Source organism: Lutra lutra, chromosome 8 (assembly GCF_902655055.1).
Source record: "Lutra lutra chromosome 8, mLutLut1.2, whole genome shotgun sequence".
Classification (NCBI taxonomy): Eukaryota; Metazoa; Chordata; class Mammalia; order Carnivora; family Mustelidae; genus Lutra; species Lutra lutra.
In genome coordinates, this window is record NC_062285.1 from 126,030,627 (window position 1) to 126,043,611 (window position 12,985).

At 50.6% G+C, this 12,985-nt stretch overlaps 1 protein-coding gene across 1 annotated transcript; it reads left to right on the forward strand.

Annotated features, from left to right (window-relative positions):
* The first annotated feature begins 8,382 nt into the window (after positions 1 to 8,382).
* ASCL1 (achaete-scute family bHLH transcription factor 1) lies at positions 8,383 to 10,896 on the forward strand. The gene is made up of 2 exons (XM_047741990.1): positions 8,383 to 9,430; positions 9,806 to 10,896. The coding sequence occupies exon 1, from the start codon at positions 8,682 to 8,684 to the stop codon at positions 9,381 to 9,383; it is 702 nt and encodes a 233-aa protein (XP_047597946.1). The 5' UTR covers positions 8,383 to 8,681; the 3' UTR covers positions 9,384 to 9,430; positions 9,806 to 10,896.
* The last annotated feature ends 2,089 nt before the right edge of the window (positions 10,897 to 12,985 follow it).

Consider the following 12,985-nt stretch of genomic DNA (forward strand, 5'->3'; position numbering starts at 1 on the left):
ATCATGGTCCCACTGTGGTTTTAATGATCTTCCTTTCTTACACACCTCCTCTTCTGCCTGCTAAACTACAAGCTTATTGAAGGCAATTATTGTCTTATTTCTAAGTATGCTCTGTAGTTATTTCATGAATCAATGAGCATAACAACCTTGAACACTTTTGGATCCCAGTGGCATTTTCTAACATGTTAGATGAATAGCATATACCTCCTGTTATGTATTCAGGATGCTTGCACTTTTTAAAGATTTTTTAAAAATTTATTTGACAGACAGAGATCACAAGTAGGCAGAGAGGCAGGCAGAGAGAGAGGGGGAAGCAGGCTCCCAGCTGAGCAGATAGCCCCATGCGGGGCTCCATCCCAGGACCCTGAGATCATGACCTGAGCCAAAGGCAGAGGCTTAACCCACCAAGCCACCCAGGCACCCAGTATGCGTGCACTTTTTAACAAATGCATGTACACTATCCACTGTGTGCCAGGCACTGTCTTCAGCATTTTACAAATACTAACTCATTTAATTTTGCTTTTGTTGCTGTTTCTTTAAGGTACCATGTCAATAAATATCCATGTATCAGAAATCACCCTCTTCCTCCCCCTGCACCCCCCCCTCCTCCCAATAAAGACCCTGCAAATACCAGGTCTAGGAAAGTGTGGAAGAAGGAAAGAGTTAAGGAGAAGAAGGAAAGAGTTAGCGGGCCACCTGGGCCCTAACAGTTTTCCTAGCAGACAGCGGGCCCTGGCGGTGGCTTCCTTCCTAACCTCACGTGAGCAAACTTTCCCCTTGGCCCTTGGGGCAGTCGTCCAGGTCGGCATGGGAGGTGGAGATGGCTCACAGCCGCCGGCTGATTTATAGGCCAGAGCATTCCCGGGCAGCGCCGCAAGGAGTCGGGCTGAGCTTGGACTTTGGGAGGTGATGATGGACACAGGACACGTGGCCACACAATGGGGACACACGACTGACCTCAGTCACTTCGGCAAACTGCCCCTGCTTTCCGGAGGCAGCAGGAGCGCTTCGGGAACTCCAGAACCCGGGGCGCTTGCGTTCTTCGCCCCAGCCCGTAGCTCCCGTTACCCTGTTGAGCGCAGGGAGTACCCAAGTGCGTTCAGGGACCCCAGAGCTCTGAAAGGCCCCTGACCTTCAAAGTCGTTCTCAGAGCATGGGAGTCCTGATGCGTTTCACACTGTGCAAAGAAAAGCGCAGAAACCGTTTCAGCTCGGGGCTGAGACCGGCCAGGACGCGCCTGGGAGGGAACTTTCCTCACATGTCAAATATCAGCCCCAGCACCCGGGAATTTTGTGACACCATAGTGGGCTAGGGAGGGTGAAAGACAGAGGAAGGGTCAAAAGGGGGTGGAGTGCGTGTTGTGTGTGTGGTGGGAGGTGGGGGGATAGGAAGAGAGGATAGGGAGAGGAAAGGGGGAAGGTGGCTGAAGGCGTATGAATTTGAGAAGGAGCAATCAAGTTGGGGGGAAATAGCAGGACTTTTTCCCCCCTCCTATATGCAAACTGTCAGTTTGGGTTAGCATGAGTCCTTATCTGGCTCATTAGCATGAGCTGTGGCTAACGCGCTTAAACCCTCTAATTATTTATTATGCCGTCACGGAGCAGGTCGCAACCCCGGGGCGCGCTTGCGGGGGACCCGCAGAGACGGGCACAGCGCGGGGCTGGGGCGCAGCGCCCAGTCTAGCCCTGAGTTCCCAGGATGAGATCCTCTCCGCCAGGAGCCCCACAGGGCGCTGTTCCCCGAGGCGACGTTTCGGAGTTGTTGGGGTGCATCAGAAAGACCCTCTCCCCAAAATTCACCCCAGACCCAGAGAGTCGTCTACACTTTGTTCCCGATCTTCTGTATTGCCAATTCCAAAGACTGAAGTTGAAGGAAGGAAAAAGGATTTTTGCACTTTTGCAAAAATGGAAGCCATACAAGGAGCTGGAACTTGGGAGGGGTGGTACTTTGGGTCCCTGTTCTGGAGGAACCTAAAGCTTGGGGGAGCCTTCCTTTCCTCCCACTGCACCCCCGCCTTCTTCCGAGAGAGTTCATAAATGCTGGGGGAAACGGGAGCGGCTGAAAGCTGGTCACTCCCGTCCAGGGTTTTATTCAGAAAACAGTTTCAAAATAAGTTAACCTCTGTAGGGTGTTTTTCCCCCTCCCCTTCTAATTGTCCCCCCTTCCCCCTCCCACTCTCCATTCGAGTCTGTTTTATGTTCCTCTGCGTTGTGCCAACTATTTTATCTTTATTCCTTCTCTTTCTCTTTGGCCATTCATTCCTTTTTTTGTGTGTGTGGCTTCTCTGGCTGATGTGCGGCTCGTTACCACCCACTGCACGCTCGCTCCTGTAGCTGAGGTGTTTCTATACAAACTCAAGCGTCCAGTTGTCATATTAATTATTACACTGAGTAATGACTGAAATGGTCAAAATAAGGGTAGACTCGAGAGCGCTTTTTCTTGCTGCTCAAAGATTCAGCAAAGAAGCCGTGCAACAAAGCAATAATTGGTCCCCAGAAACACTCCGACAAGGCATGGAATATAGGTTTCATAGAACCCTGCGATTGTGAAGGGGGGAAAGCTCTGAATGGACCCCACGCTTCTTTTCTAAACTCTCTTGCTGAGCAAAAAATGGACCTCTGTTTGAATACTGCCCTGATCCTTGAATACTATACCCAGCAGAGAAAAAAATGCACCATTTATTGTAAGTTTTTTTTTTCTTCTCCAGCTATTCATGGGGTCTCTGTGAAGAATCAGCTGGTTTTGTTTACCGTGAAAGACCTTTACTTTATTTTCATTCTTGGAGGAGGTGGAGGGGGGGAGGGAAGGAGAGCCATGTGCCTAGACCTAGAGGAGCTGGCCTACTGTAACAAAATAGAGTGTAACAAATCCTACAAAAGTTTAGAATGTATTGATTCTTTGGAGAGCTATATAGATTAACGACTTTCTTTATGCTTAGCCCAGGAAGGTATTTAATCATAATGTAAATGGGGCTTTAGAAAAAAATAAAGACTTAGCAGCGTTACTTCTCCTTATTTGGAGAACTTCAAAAGGACTTGTGAGAGTGGCTGCAAATTACTCCCTCACCCTACCCGAATCTCCCCTCCCCAACCAAAAAGCCACAATAAAATAATAGTTTGTGCTTTTTTTTGTTTTGTTTTTCCAGCTTTTTTTTTTTAAAGGCTTATTGAAAAAGCAAATAGATTTGTTTGAAGCCTGGATTCCTTAATGCAGGTGCAGGCCTGGCTGCTGTGACCAAGCAGGCAAGCCAAATCCATGGTTTATGCTGTTCTGCCTCTCCCCACACCCAACCCCTTTTCCCAGGCCAATCCGGGCTGGTCAGACCCAACTCAGGCTAGGCAGCCGCAGTTTCTGGGGTTACCTTGGGAAGGCTGAGCTTGGAGACAATAGATTAAACAGTCAGAAACTTTTCCTTTTTCCTGGATAGGACAGTGTCAAGTACAGACTTAGAGCAATGTCTACCCCAGGCCAGAGGCCCTGTGTTCCAGCTACTGGAAACCAAGTATCTGCTATGAACACCCTGTATACTCACTTTTCTTGAGGCATCGAGGCTTCTGACGATTAGCGCTCACTCAAATTAAAGGTTGCACTAAAAAGTCTTGTCTCCAAATCAAGAATCGGAGGCCTGTGTTCATCTTTGTACTTTCTTTGCTCTTTGTTCAGGATTCACCGTAAATATAATTTTACCAAATGATCTGTTGGATAGAAAATCTAGCTTCACTTTTAATGTTAATTCCCCTCCTTCCAAAAGAAAAAAGCACAGATGGAGCCTTTAAAGAAAGATATGGCTGAACTCCTTTCTACAGAGAGAAGGTGCACAACTCTGGTGGTTGAAGATAGTGTGTGAACAAAGGTGGCACGGGCCTGGCCTTCAACTGTGAGTGGAAATGAAGGTGGCAGACTTGGGGCATCAGGACCTCAGATGCCCTGGGGGGGGGGGGCAGATCCCCCTGCATCACTAGGAAAGCTGTCTCCCCACATAGGTACAGAAGCTGAATATATTCAAGGTTTCATCTAAGATAAGGTACTCTTCCAGGATTCCCTAGCATAGAAGAGGGGCCTGAGATGCTAGAGAAGGTAAGGAAGGGTTTTTACTGTTTTTGAAAAGAAAGAGAAACCTTCCCATTTTTCTGGGATGTCTATATTCTGGGTAATACACACCAAAGGAGGTCAGTGTATGGCCACCTTGTCACAAGAATGGCGATCCCTGACATGTGTGGAGGGATTTACAAAGTGAATTCACGAACAACATCAGATTTAATTCTCCTGACAGCCTTGACAGATAAGCAAAGAAAATGTCACTACTCCATTTATGGATGAAGGTATTAAACACTCCTTTTGTGCATTTTCTTCTCCCTCCACATCTAGATAAATGACATTTTGAGTGTCCTAGTCAAGTAAAGCCCAGGGGACTTGCTTAGAGGCAGGGCCCTTGGTTGGCAAGGGAGGCACAGAAGGCTAGGGGTAAGGGCCAATGGCTCTATTAAATCCCTTCATGTGCAGGCCTTGAAGCATGTCTGTATCTGAACTCACTTGCTTCTGTTTTATGTTAAAATCTTGGGTCCTATCTCTATCTCCTTGATTTTTGACCGTACCACCACTTCTCCAAAATGACAGAAATTACCCACTTCCAGGTGCTGGGACTGCGGGACAGGGTGACGGTGGATCTCCAACTGCTGGACAATGGCTGCAAATGATTATCACAGTGTGGTTCCAGTAAACTTAGAACCCGCATCCTCCCACAAGCCCCTTCCTGGGTGGGCTATATGAACAGTGGCTTTCTCATAGTTTTAGAAAGGCTGTTCTCATCAATTCCTTCCAATCTTAGACCTGCCCCAGAGCGCTCCATGTCCATCTTGCTGAAACCTCACAACACTTGGAGGTCGTACTACAACTATGGACATGGTACAGATGAGGAAACCAAGACTCAGAATATAAGCTATTTGCTCCATGTCACAGCTGTTAAGCAATGGAAACTGGATATCAAATCAAGTCCATTTGCTTCACCTCTCAGTGCAAGGTCTAGGGTTCCCAGGGCCCAGGACAGTACATGGCAGATCTCTCAGAGGTGTGTGTGTGTGTGTGTGTGTGTGTGTGTGTGTGTGTGTGTGAGATCATCTAGGCCCCAGGGTCAGAGGCAAGATTCTCAGGGGCTCTTAAGCTTTAGTCCTTTGTTCCAAACTGGTGACACCACCCGAAAGGCAATTTCAGTGGGAAACTCACTTTGGTAGGGCACAGTCTCCAAAGACAGAGGCCAAGCCCCTAAAAAACAATATTAAACCACTCTACCTTTTGGTTGGAGAAGATGGAGAGGAAGGGTTAAGGCTTGGTGGGTTAGGGCTATGGTGAGGAGCATCCTTTGAGTTTACTCAAATAGGCAGAAGCGAACACCTGAGTTCTTTGAGATTTTGCAAAGCCCTTAAGAAGCAGGCTGAGGACGCTGGAGTGGGGAGGGTGAGGATGGGATTTGGTTCTGGGCTGGAGCAGGGAGAATAAGGACACATGTTCTAGGGCCGGAAGGATCCCAGTGCCGGCAGTCTTTTTTTCTCCTGGGTGGAGGCGAACGCATATGGCCACTACAATGCATGGCTTCACTAGCTGGAACTTCTATTTGGGTGCCCATTTTCTGGCGTGTGTGGGGTGGGGGATGGGAGTAGGCTCTGCCCTTGAAGTCCCTGATCATTAGGATCTCCATAACGCGTGAAGTCCGCACCCGAAAAGGAAACTGAGAACGCGTGCTGGCTGTTGGCAGATTTTCCGCACTCGCAGCCCCATCTCGAAATGAGCTGGTGTAGCCGCTCCTGCATAGATGGAGCAACTGAGAGCAGTCGAGGAAGAGGGGCTTGTTCAAGGTTACAGTGCAAACCAGGATTATAGACCTTGGTCAAATGTGGAATGTTAGAGTCTGAATGGAAGGGCGCTTGAATCCGCCTTGGAAAGAAAAAGGAGTCAGATGGGTCGGTGTTGGCGACTCCCCGCGTTTTGCTAAAGAGGAGTGGATAGGGCCCAGGAGGCTTTTCCTAGACGCCTCCTAGCGGCCAGCACCCGGGGCTCACAGCTGGGGCTCGTGGGTGGGGAGGAGTGCCTGAGTAACCGCTCTTCTCCAGGTGGTCTGCGGCTTCCACGGACGAAAGCGGCGGTGTGGCTCTGTTTTAGGCCCCACAACTTCCTATACTTCCCGGAAGGGAAGACAAAAGTGATCTTGGAGTCCTCTCAACTCCTTTCCTGGGGTGGGTTGGGGGTGGGAGGAGAGGACAGAGGTGTAAACCCCACCGAGTCCAGCAGTCCTGTGGGGTGAAGTCACAGGTTACTGTGTGGGGAAGGAGGTTCACAGAACTGGTCTCTGTTGGTCACGGCTCCGTCCGATGCTTCCCAAACCCACACGTTTTCGAAGAGGAAACTGAGGCAGAGAAGAGAGGTGCTTCTCCGGAGCCATCCGTCTTCACTGCCCATCACCACCGCTATTGTTCTGGAAACACTCCAAGCCAGTCACACATACCAAAAGCCGCTCCTTGGGTCACCCCCACAGATCCTTTAGAAAGACCGTTCTCCACAAAGGAAGTCCAATGAGAAGCAATTATTTGGATAATTCCCCCACAATCAGCCCTGCTTGCAGGTCTCTGATCAAAACTGTCTGTCTCTACCGGACAAATCCACGGATGATTGCCCTCTTCCTTCTGTCTATGGAGACTCGACCTGAGACGCGCCCCACACTTCTTCCCCTGCCTCCACCAGAGCGGTGCCGAGATGGGACCGGTGGCTGGGTCCGCATTCTTCGCAGAGCCCCGTCCCAAGGCGCCCCAAAGCTGGACCCGGCCATACCAGAGAGCGCCAGGACCAAAGCCCAGGAAGGGCGCCTGGGTGGGCGCTGTCCAAGCGGCCGAGCCACCGCTGTAAGCGCCTCCCCCTCCCTCGCGGCGCCAGCACGCGGCCCCGCCGGGCTCCGCTCCCAGTCGCCTGCCACCGGCCCGCCGGGCACACGCCTGGGGCGAGATGGAGGCTGCGCCAAGGCCGCCGAGGTGCCTGGGGCGGCGCGGAACAACCGGAGAAGCTCCTCTGTTCCCTCAACCTCTACCCCCATCTCTTTCCTCAGACCCACCCTGAGAATACCCCAAGAGTACTCCCCTCTTTATCCATCCCCCAGCCGGTCCGGAAACAATCCTTTGGGAAGGGGGTCGATGCTACAGGCAACCGAGGTCATGAGGGGGGGAGGGCGGAAATCGCTGCCATACCCCTACGTATAGCACCGATCACAACCACCCCCAAAGAGAACACCTCTGGTTTTGTTGGTCCCCTCCACATTTACTCGGTTGTGGGGACCAGATCCTAGTTTGTACACCTGGATGGGACACTGGAGACCATCTAATCCAAACTTCTGTTGCTACAGATGAGGAAACTGAGGCTCGGAGCGGTTGCCACTTACCAAGGGGCCACAGAGCTATCGAGAGGATGTGTTGGGACCCAGTCTTAACCGCAATTTTATTTACTTAACAGTCCAGTAATTCCCACGGAGTTCTCCCCATCTTTCTAAACTTCAATTGCAAATTTGCTTCAGCTCCTCCAAACAGCAAAGACTCCCAAGAGAATGACAGTAGATGGGAGATGAAAGCAGGAAAAATAGAGCCCCATTCTCCCCAACCTGCCCACCACCCGTGGCACTTGTCTGCTCAAACCCTTCTCTGTGCTCTGCTCCAGTTGTCAGTCGAATCCCGAGGCACTTCACCCCCAAACCTTTCCACCCATACACCCCCAATTCCCAGGGCTATTGGCCCCTCCAGGGACGCCGGCCCCCCCTTTCTAGAGCCACCCCCCGGCTGCAGCCCGCCCTGAGCGCGCCGCCTGTTTATTCAGCCGGGAGTCCGGCACGCGCCAGGCGCACGCACTGCAACAACAAACCCCACTGAATGGAGAGTTTGCAAGGAGCGGGCGCAGGGACCGGGCGGGGGGGAAGGGGAGAAGAGGAGGGAGAGTTTAGGGAGTGGGTGGGAGGAGGAGGTAGGAGGGGGGGAGTGGGGGCTGCAGCCGCTCGCTGTAGCAGCGGGGTGTGGGGGGCGAGGCGGGGCCAGGGCTGCGCGTGGGGCTGGGTGTCCCATTGAAAAGGCGGCCGCACTCCGGCCGCCCAGCACTCTCTCACTTCTGGCCAGGGAACGTGGAAGGCGCACCGACAGGGGACCGGCCAGGGAGGGCGAGTGAAAGAAGGAAATAAGAAAGAAAGGGAGTTAACAAAATAATAAAAAACAGCCTGAGCCACGGCTGGAGAGACCGAGGCCCTGCGCAAGAGAGCGCAGTCGTAGGGAGCGAGGAACGGAGACTCAACAGACCGTGCTCACCACTGACTTTTGCTTCTTCGGCTTTTTTTTTTTTTTTTTTTAACAAGAAGGCGCTAGCGGCAGCCTCACACGCGAGCGCCACGCGAGTCTCCTGAAGCCAACCCCGCGAAGGGAGGAGGGGAGGGAGGAGGTGGAGTGGAAGGAGGAGGAAAAGCGTTTGCACCTTCTTTGCTCCCACCCTAAGAAGTCTCCCGGGGATTTTTTTTTTAACTTCCCTCCGGCCTCCCTCTTCCTCTCTCCCCTTCTTTCCCTCTCTGTTCGTGCGCCCAAGTCCTGTCTGCGTCGCCTCGCGCGTCCGCACCTCGCGTCCCCGCTTGCTCCCATTCTGCGACTCCTTGGCGGCCGCTGCGCATGGAGAGCTCTGCCAAGATGGAGAGCGGCGGCGCAGGCCAGCAGCCCCAGCCGCAGCCCCAGCAGCCCTTCCTGCCGCCCGCAGCCTGCTTCTTTGCCACGGCAGCGGCGGCGGCGGCGGCTGCAGCGGCGGCGGCGGCGCAAAGCGCGCAGCAGCAGCAGCAGCAGCAGCAGCCCGCGCCGCATCTGAGCCCCGCGGCCGACGGCCAGCCCTCAGGGGGCGGTCACAAGTCAGCGTCCAAGCAAGTCAAGAGACAGCGCTCGTCCTCGCCCGAACTGATGCGCTGCAAACGCCGGCTCAACTTCAGCGGCTTCGGCTACAGCCTGCCGCAGCAGCAGCCGGCCGCCGTGGCGCGCCGCAACGAGCGCGAGCGCAACCGCGTCAAGCTGGTCAACCTGGGCTTCGCCACCCTTCGGGAACACGTCCCCAACGGCGCCGCCAACAAGAAGATGAGCAAGGTGGAGACGCTGCGCTCCGCGGTCGAGTACATACGCGCACTGCAGCAGCTGCTGGACGAGCACGACGCGGTGAGCGCCGCCTTCCAGGCTGGCGTCCTGTCGCCCACCATCTCCCCCAACTACTCCAACGACTTGAACTCCATGGCCGGCTCGCCGGTCTCCTCCTACTCGTCAGACGAGGGCTCTTACGACCCACTCAGCCCCGAGGAACAAGAGCTGCTCGACTTCACCAACTGGTTCTGAAGGGCTCGGCCTGGTCAGGCCCTGATGCGAACGGACTTTGGAAGCAGGTAGGTCGCATTTGGGAGCGAACAGAATGATTTTCTTACCTTCCTTCTTTTTCCTCCGTCTTAGTGTCTGGAGGACAGAGACTGTCTCCACGGAGATTGGGGGTGGGGGGAGAGTGGCGGCTGATTTAAAAAAAATTGTTAAAGTTTGTTGACTTCAAATGCTGCTTGGTTTGTTTCAGTATTGGCCCCTGGGAGTGGCTTTCCCTAGTTCTCCAAGGACTGAGGGTGGAGTGAGGTGGAGGGATGCCGGAGACTCGAGTACCCCGACCTGTCAAAAGAGATGCTCTACCTGACAGATCCTTTTCCAAACCTTCACCTTCCCCCCCGCCCCCGCCATCCTCCAAGTTCACACTAACCTCTTCCCTTCTTCTTAAGTTATAGGGTGACCGCACAACCTGCATCTTTAGTGCTTTGTCGGCGATGTTGAAGGGAGAAAAAAAGAAAAAAAGAAGAAGAGAAGAAGGAAAGAAAAATGAAACAAAATAAAATCAGGCAACCAACCCCAAGACCAACTAAGCCATGCATGCCTGAGAAGCATGGCTCTTGCAAGGCAGGGATACGCTCAGAACTGTATCTTTGCACTCCAGTCATTAACGGAGCTATGAAGGGTGACTAGAACCTGAGTCAAAGCCCAGAATGAAGCTTGTGTGCAAAACCAGTGGGCTCCAGGCAGAAGGGAGCAGCACAGCCCTACAGAAACTCCCACCCACCAGTAACAGGCAGAACTGAAAGCACTTGCTAGGGTGCCTTCACCTCCCTGCCCTCTCTGAAAGCGAAGTTCTTAGCCCTGTAGAAATGGGTTGGTGTCTTTCATCTCAGTATCCCCCATCCCAGTAAGCTGTGGACATTTGTCTGCAGTGAAATCATGCTCTACTCAGTCCTTTGAAACTCAGATCCTCCTGGGGTGGGGGTGGGGGGACTCCCTAAATCCCATTTCCTCACACCATCTTTTCTACCATTTTCGTCATAGAATGCTTCCAATCTTTTGTGAATTTTTTTATTATAAGAAAAATCTATTTGTATCTATCCTAACCAATTTGGGGATATATTAAAATATTTTTGTACATAAGAGAGAAAGAGAGAAAAAATTTATAGAGTTTTGTACAAATGGTTTAAAATGTGTATATCTTGATACTTTAACATGTAATGCTATTACCTCTGCATATTTTAGATGTGTAGTTCACGTTACAACTGCCATTCCCCCTATGTGGTTTTGTAAAGAACTCTCCTCACAGGTGAGATCAAAAGGCCACCAGATGAACTTCAGCACCAATGTGTCTTACTTTATAGAAACTTTGTTAATGTATTAATGATGTTATTAAATACTGTTCAAAAAGAACAAAGTTTATGCAGCTACTGTCCAAACGTAAAGTGTGGCAGCCAGTTGGTTTTGATAGGTTGCCCTTTGGGAAATTTCTATCACTGCCTTTTTTTTTTTCTTACTGTTTTATTACAAACTTACAAGAAACGTGTATAACCCTGTTTTATACAAACTAGTTTCGTAATAAAACTTTTTTCTTTTTTTACAAATGAAAATAATCAGCTGCCTCCAAGTCTTCCTTGACTCCACTGTCCCTGTCCATTATTTTCGAAATGCCAAAGGGAAGGAGTGGGTGGTGGACACGAGGGTGGTATAAAACATGCCAAGGGGCAGAAATGACAAAGATAAGGGCTATGATCAGTCCTACCCAAGGTGACTCTATGATGAATGCAGGGGGAAAGACTTGCATAAGCAAAGACAGCTTTCTTCCCTTTTTATGCTGTAAGCACACACACCTCAAGAACAGGTACTTATAATGGCTGTGATGTCTTTTGATGGGTTGATTGTGCATTTTTAAAATCCCCCAGAAAGTGAACTGGAAAGAGAGGGTCCTCACCTTACTTTCTAACCCTTACTCCAATTTGGAGTTTCTTTTTGTGAAACTGGAAAGGCTGGATGGGATCATGGACATTAGGGGTGGATGGAAGACTGGTGGTACTGGAGCCTGGGCATGGGGGTGGTAGCAACCCTCCCCCCCCACCCCCCCACCTGCCTTTCTCCCAGTGGTGGGTGTGTTCTTCCTTCACTCCTAGGCACACATTTTCTCTTCCTTTGCCCCACTCCACACACTTTCCATGTTGATTTTAAGTAAAGGACACGTATGATATGAATTCCTTGCAGAAGGAGTTAGATTTAAATGAATGAAAGCCTTAGAAATGTGTGGTCGCTTTGAGACACTGGCCTATCTAAGCTTGTGACTCTATCCGAATAGCGTGAGCTGCGTGTAAAAGTACCCAATTACCAAGATTCAAAAAGAAATTGGTGGGTTTTTGGCTGGCTTGCTTCTTGTCAGTTAGCAAGGACGTGATCAGAATCCTACCCCCTCTCTCGCCAGCTCCTAGCTCAACGCCTGCATTACTTGCAGATTCAGTTTGCGTGTCTCCAGCCAAGCGGAAAGCCTAGCGCAAAATGCATCTTACAAAACCCAACAAAGAATGGAGAGCCAGCACGTCTTCCAGAGTTAAAAATCTAGTCTGTGTTGGTACATCTATACCATTTAGTGGCACAGAATAATAATTTTTTAAAGCCGCGATGCACGGAGCACGCCACAGCGTCTGATGTCATTTTGCTAAATGACCCTCTATAGAATGCACATTGAAGCTTCAGTCCCTTTCAAAGAGATGAGCGTAATTAAGGGGAAAAAAATCAGTAAATTCCTCATCGCCATAAATAATCGGACTTTCTGCCAGCAGTGGGCCAATTTAGAGCTTACTTGAGGGAAGTAATGCTTTTGTGATGCCTGCTTTTATTTTTATCTTCTCATTTGGAGGACCAGAGCTGGAGGTCCCCTCCCCCCATTTCTTTTTCTTTTAATTTAGCTCCTTTGCAAGTTTCCAGATAAGGTATGCAAAGAAAGTGTAGCAAGTCATTTATGGCTATGAATATAACATTAGGATAATGTTTCAGCCCCCACAAAGGGGATTTTTCCCCCCTTCTCCTTCTGAAGACAGGTGTTCTTTTACTCACTTCTGAATGGGAAATATCCAGTCTCGTTAAACTCGAGGCAAAGTTAGCCGTTGTTTGCCACAATGCGAAGGCAAACTCTAAAAATTCACAAAAACACACACAATTTTGCCGAAGCTAGGAAAGGGCAAAGCGGGGATTGGGCAAAATCTCATTACATCTGCTCTAATCGCTTAGCAACACAAAGCCGGGGCTTGTGCGGGGAAGGGAAGCCATTCACAGTGCTCTGACAGGCCGCATTCAGCCAGCATTAGTCAGCTCCATAAATCACCGCTGCCCATTGGCTGCGCGGCGGGCTTTGCAGCGGCCCTGGGCTGTCAGCGAAATACAAAATGTAGACCCCAGCGGCTAGCAATCGCGGCCTCTCCTCTGTCCTAGCCCCCACCTCACTTTTTTTTTTTTTTTTTTTTTTTTTTTTTTTTTTTTTTTTGGAGGAGGGTACTGGAGAAGAAAACTGCCTTGACTTACTTTACTGACTGAGAAATCTTACCTATTCAAAAAGTGGCGGGGAGACCACTGAGTTAAGACTGGAGACACGCCTGAAATTGACA

Excerpts from the sequence above, each read along its gene's own strand:
- ASCL1 (XM_047741990.1), top strand. The coding sequence starts at position 8,682 with ATGGAGAGCTCTGCCAAGATGGAGAGCGGCGGCGCAGGCCAGCAGCCC.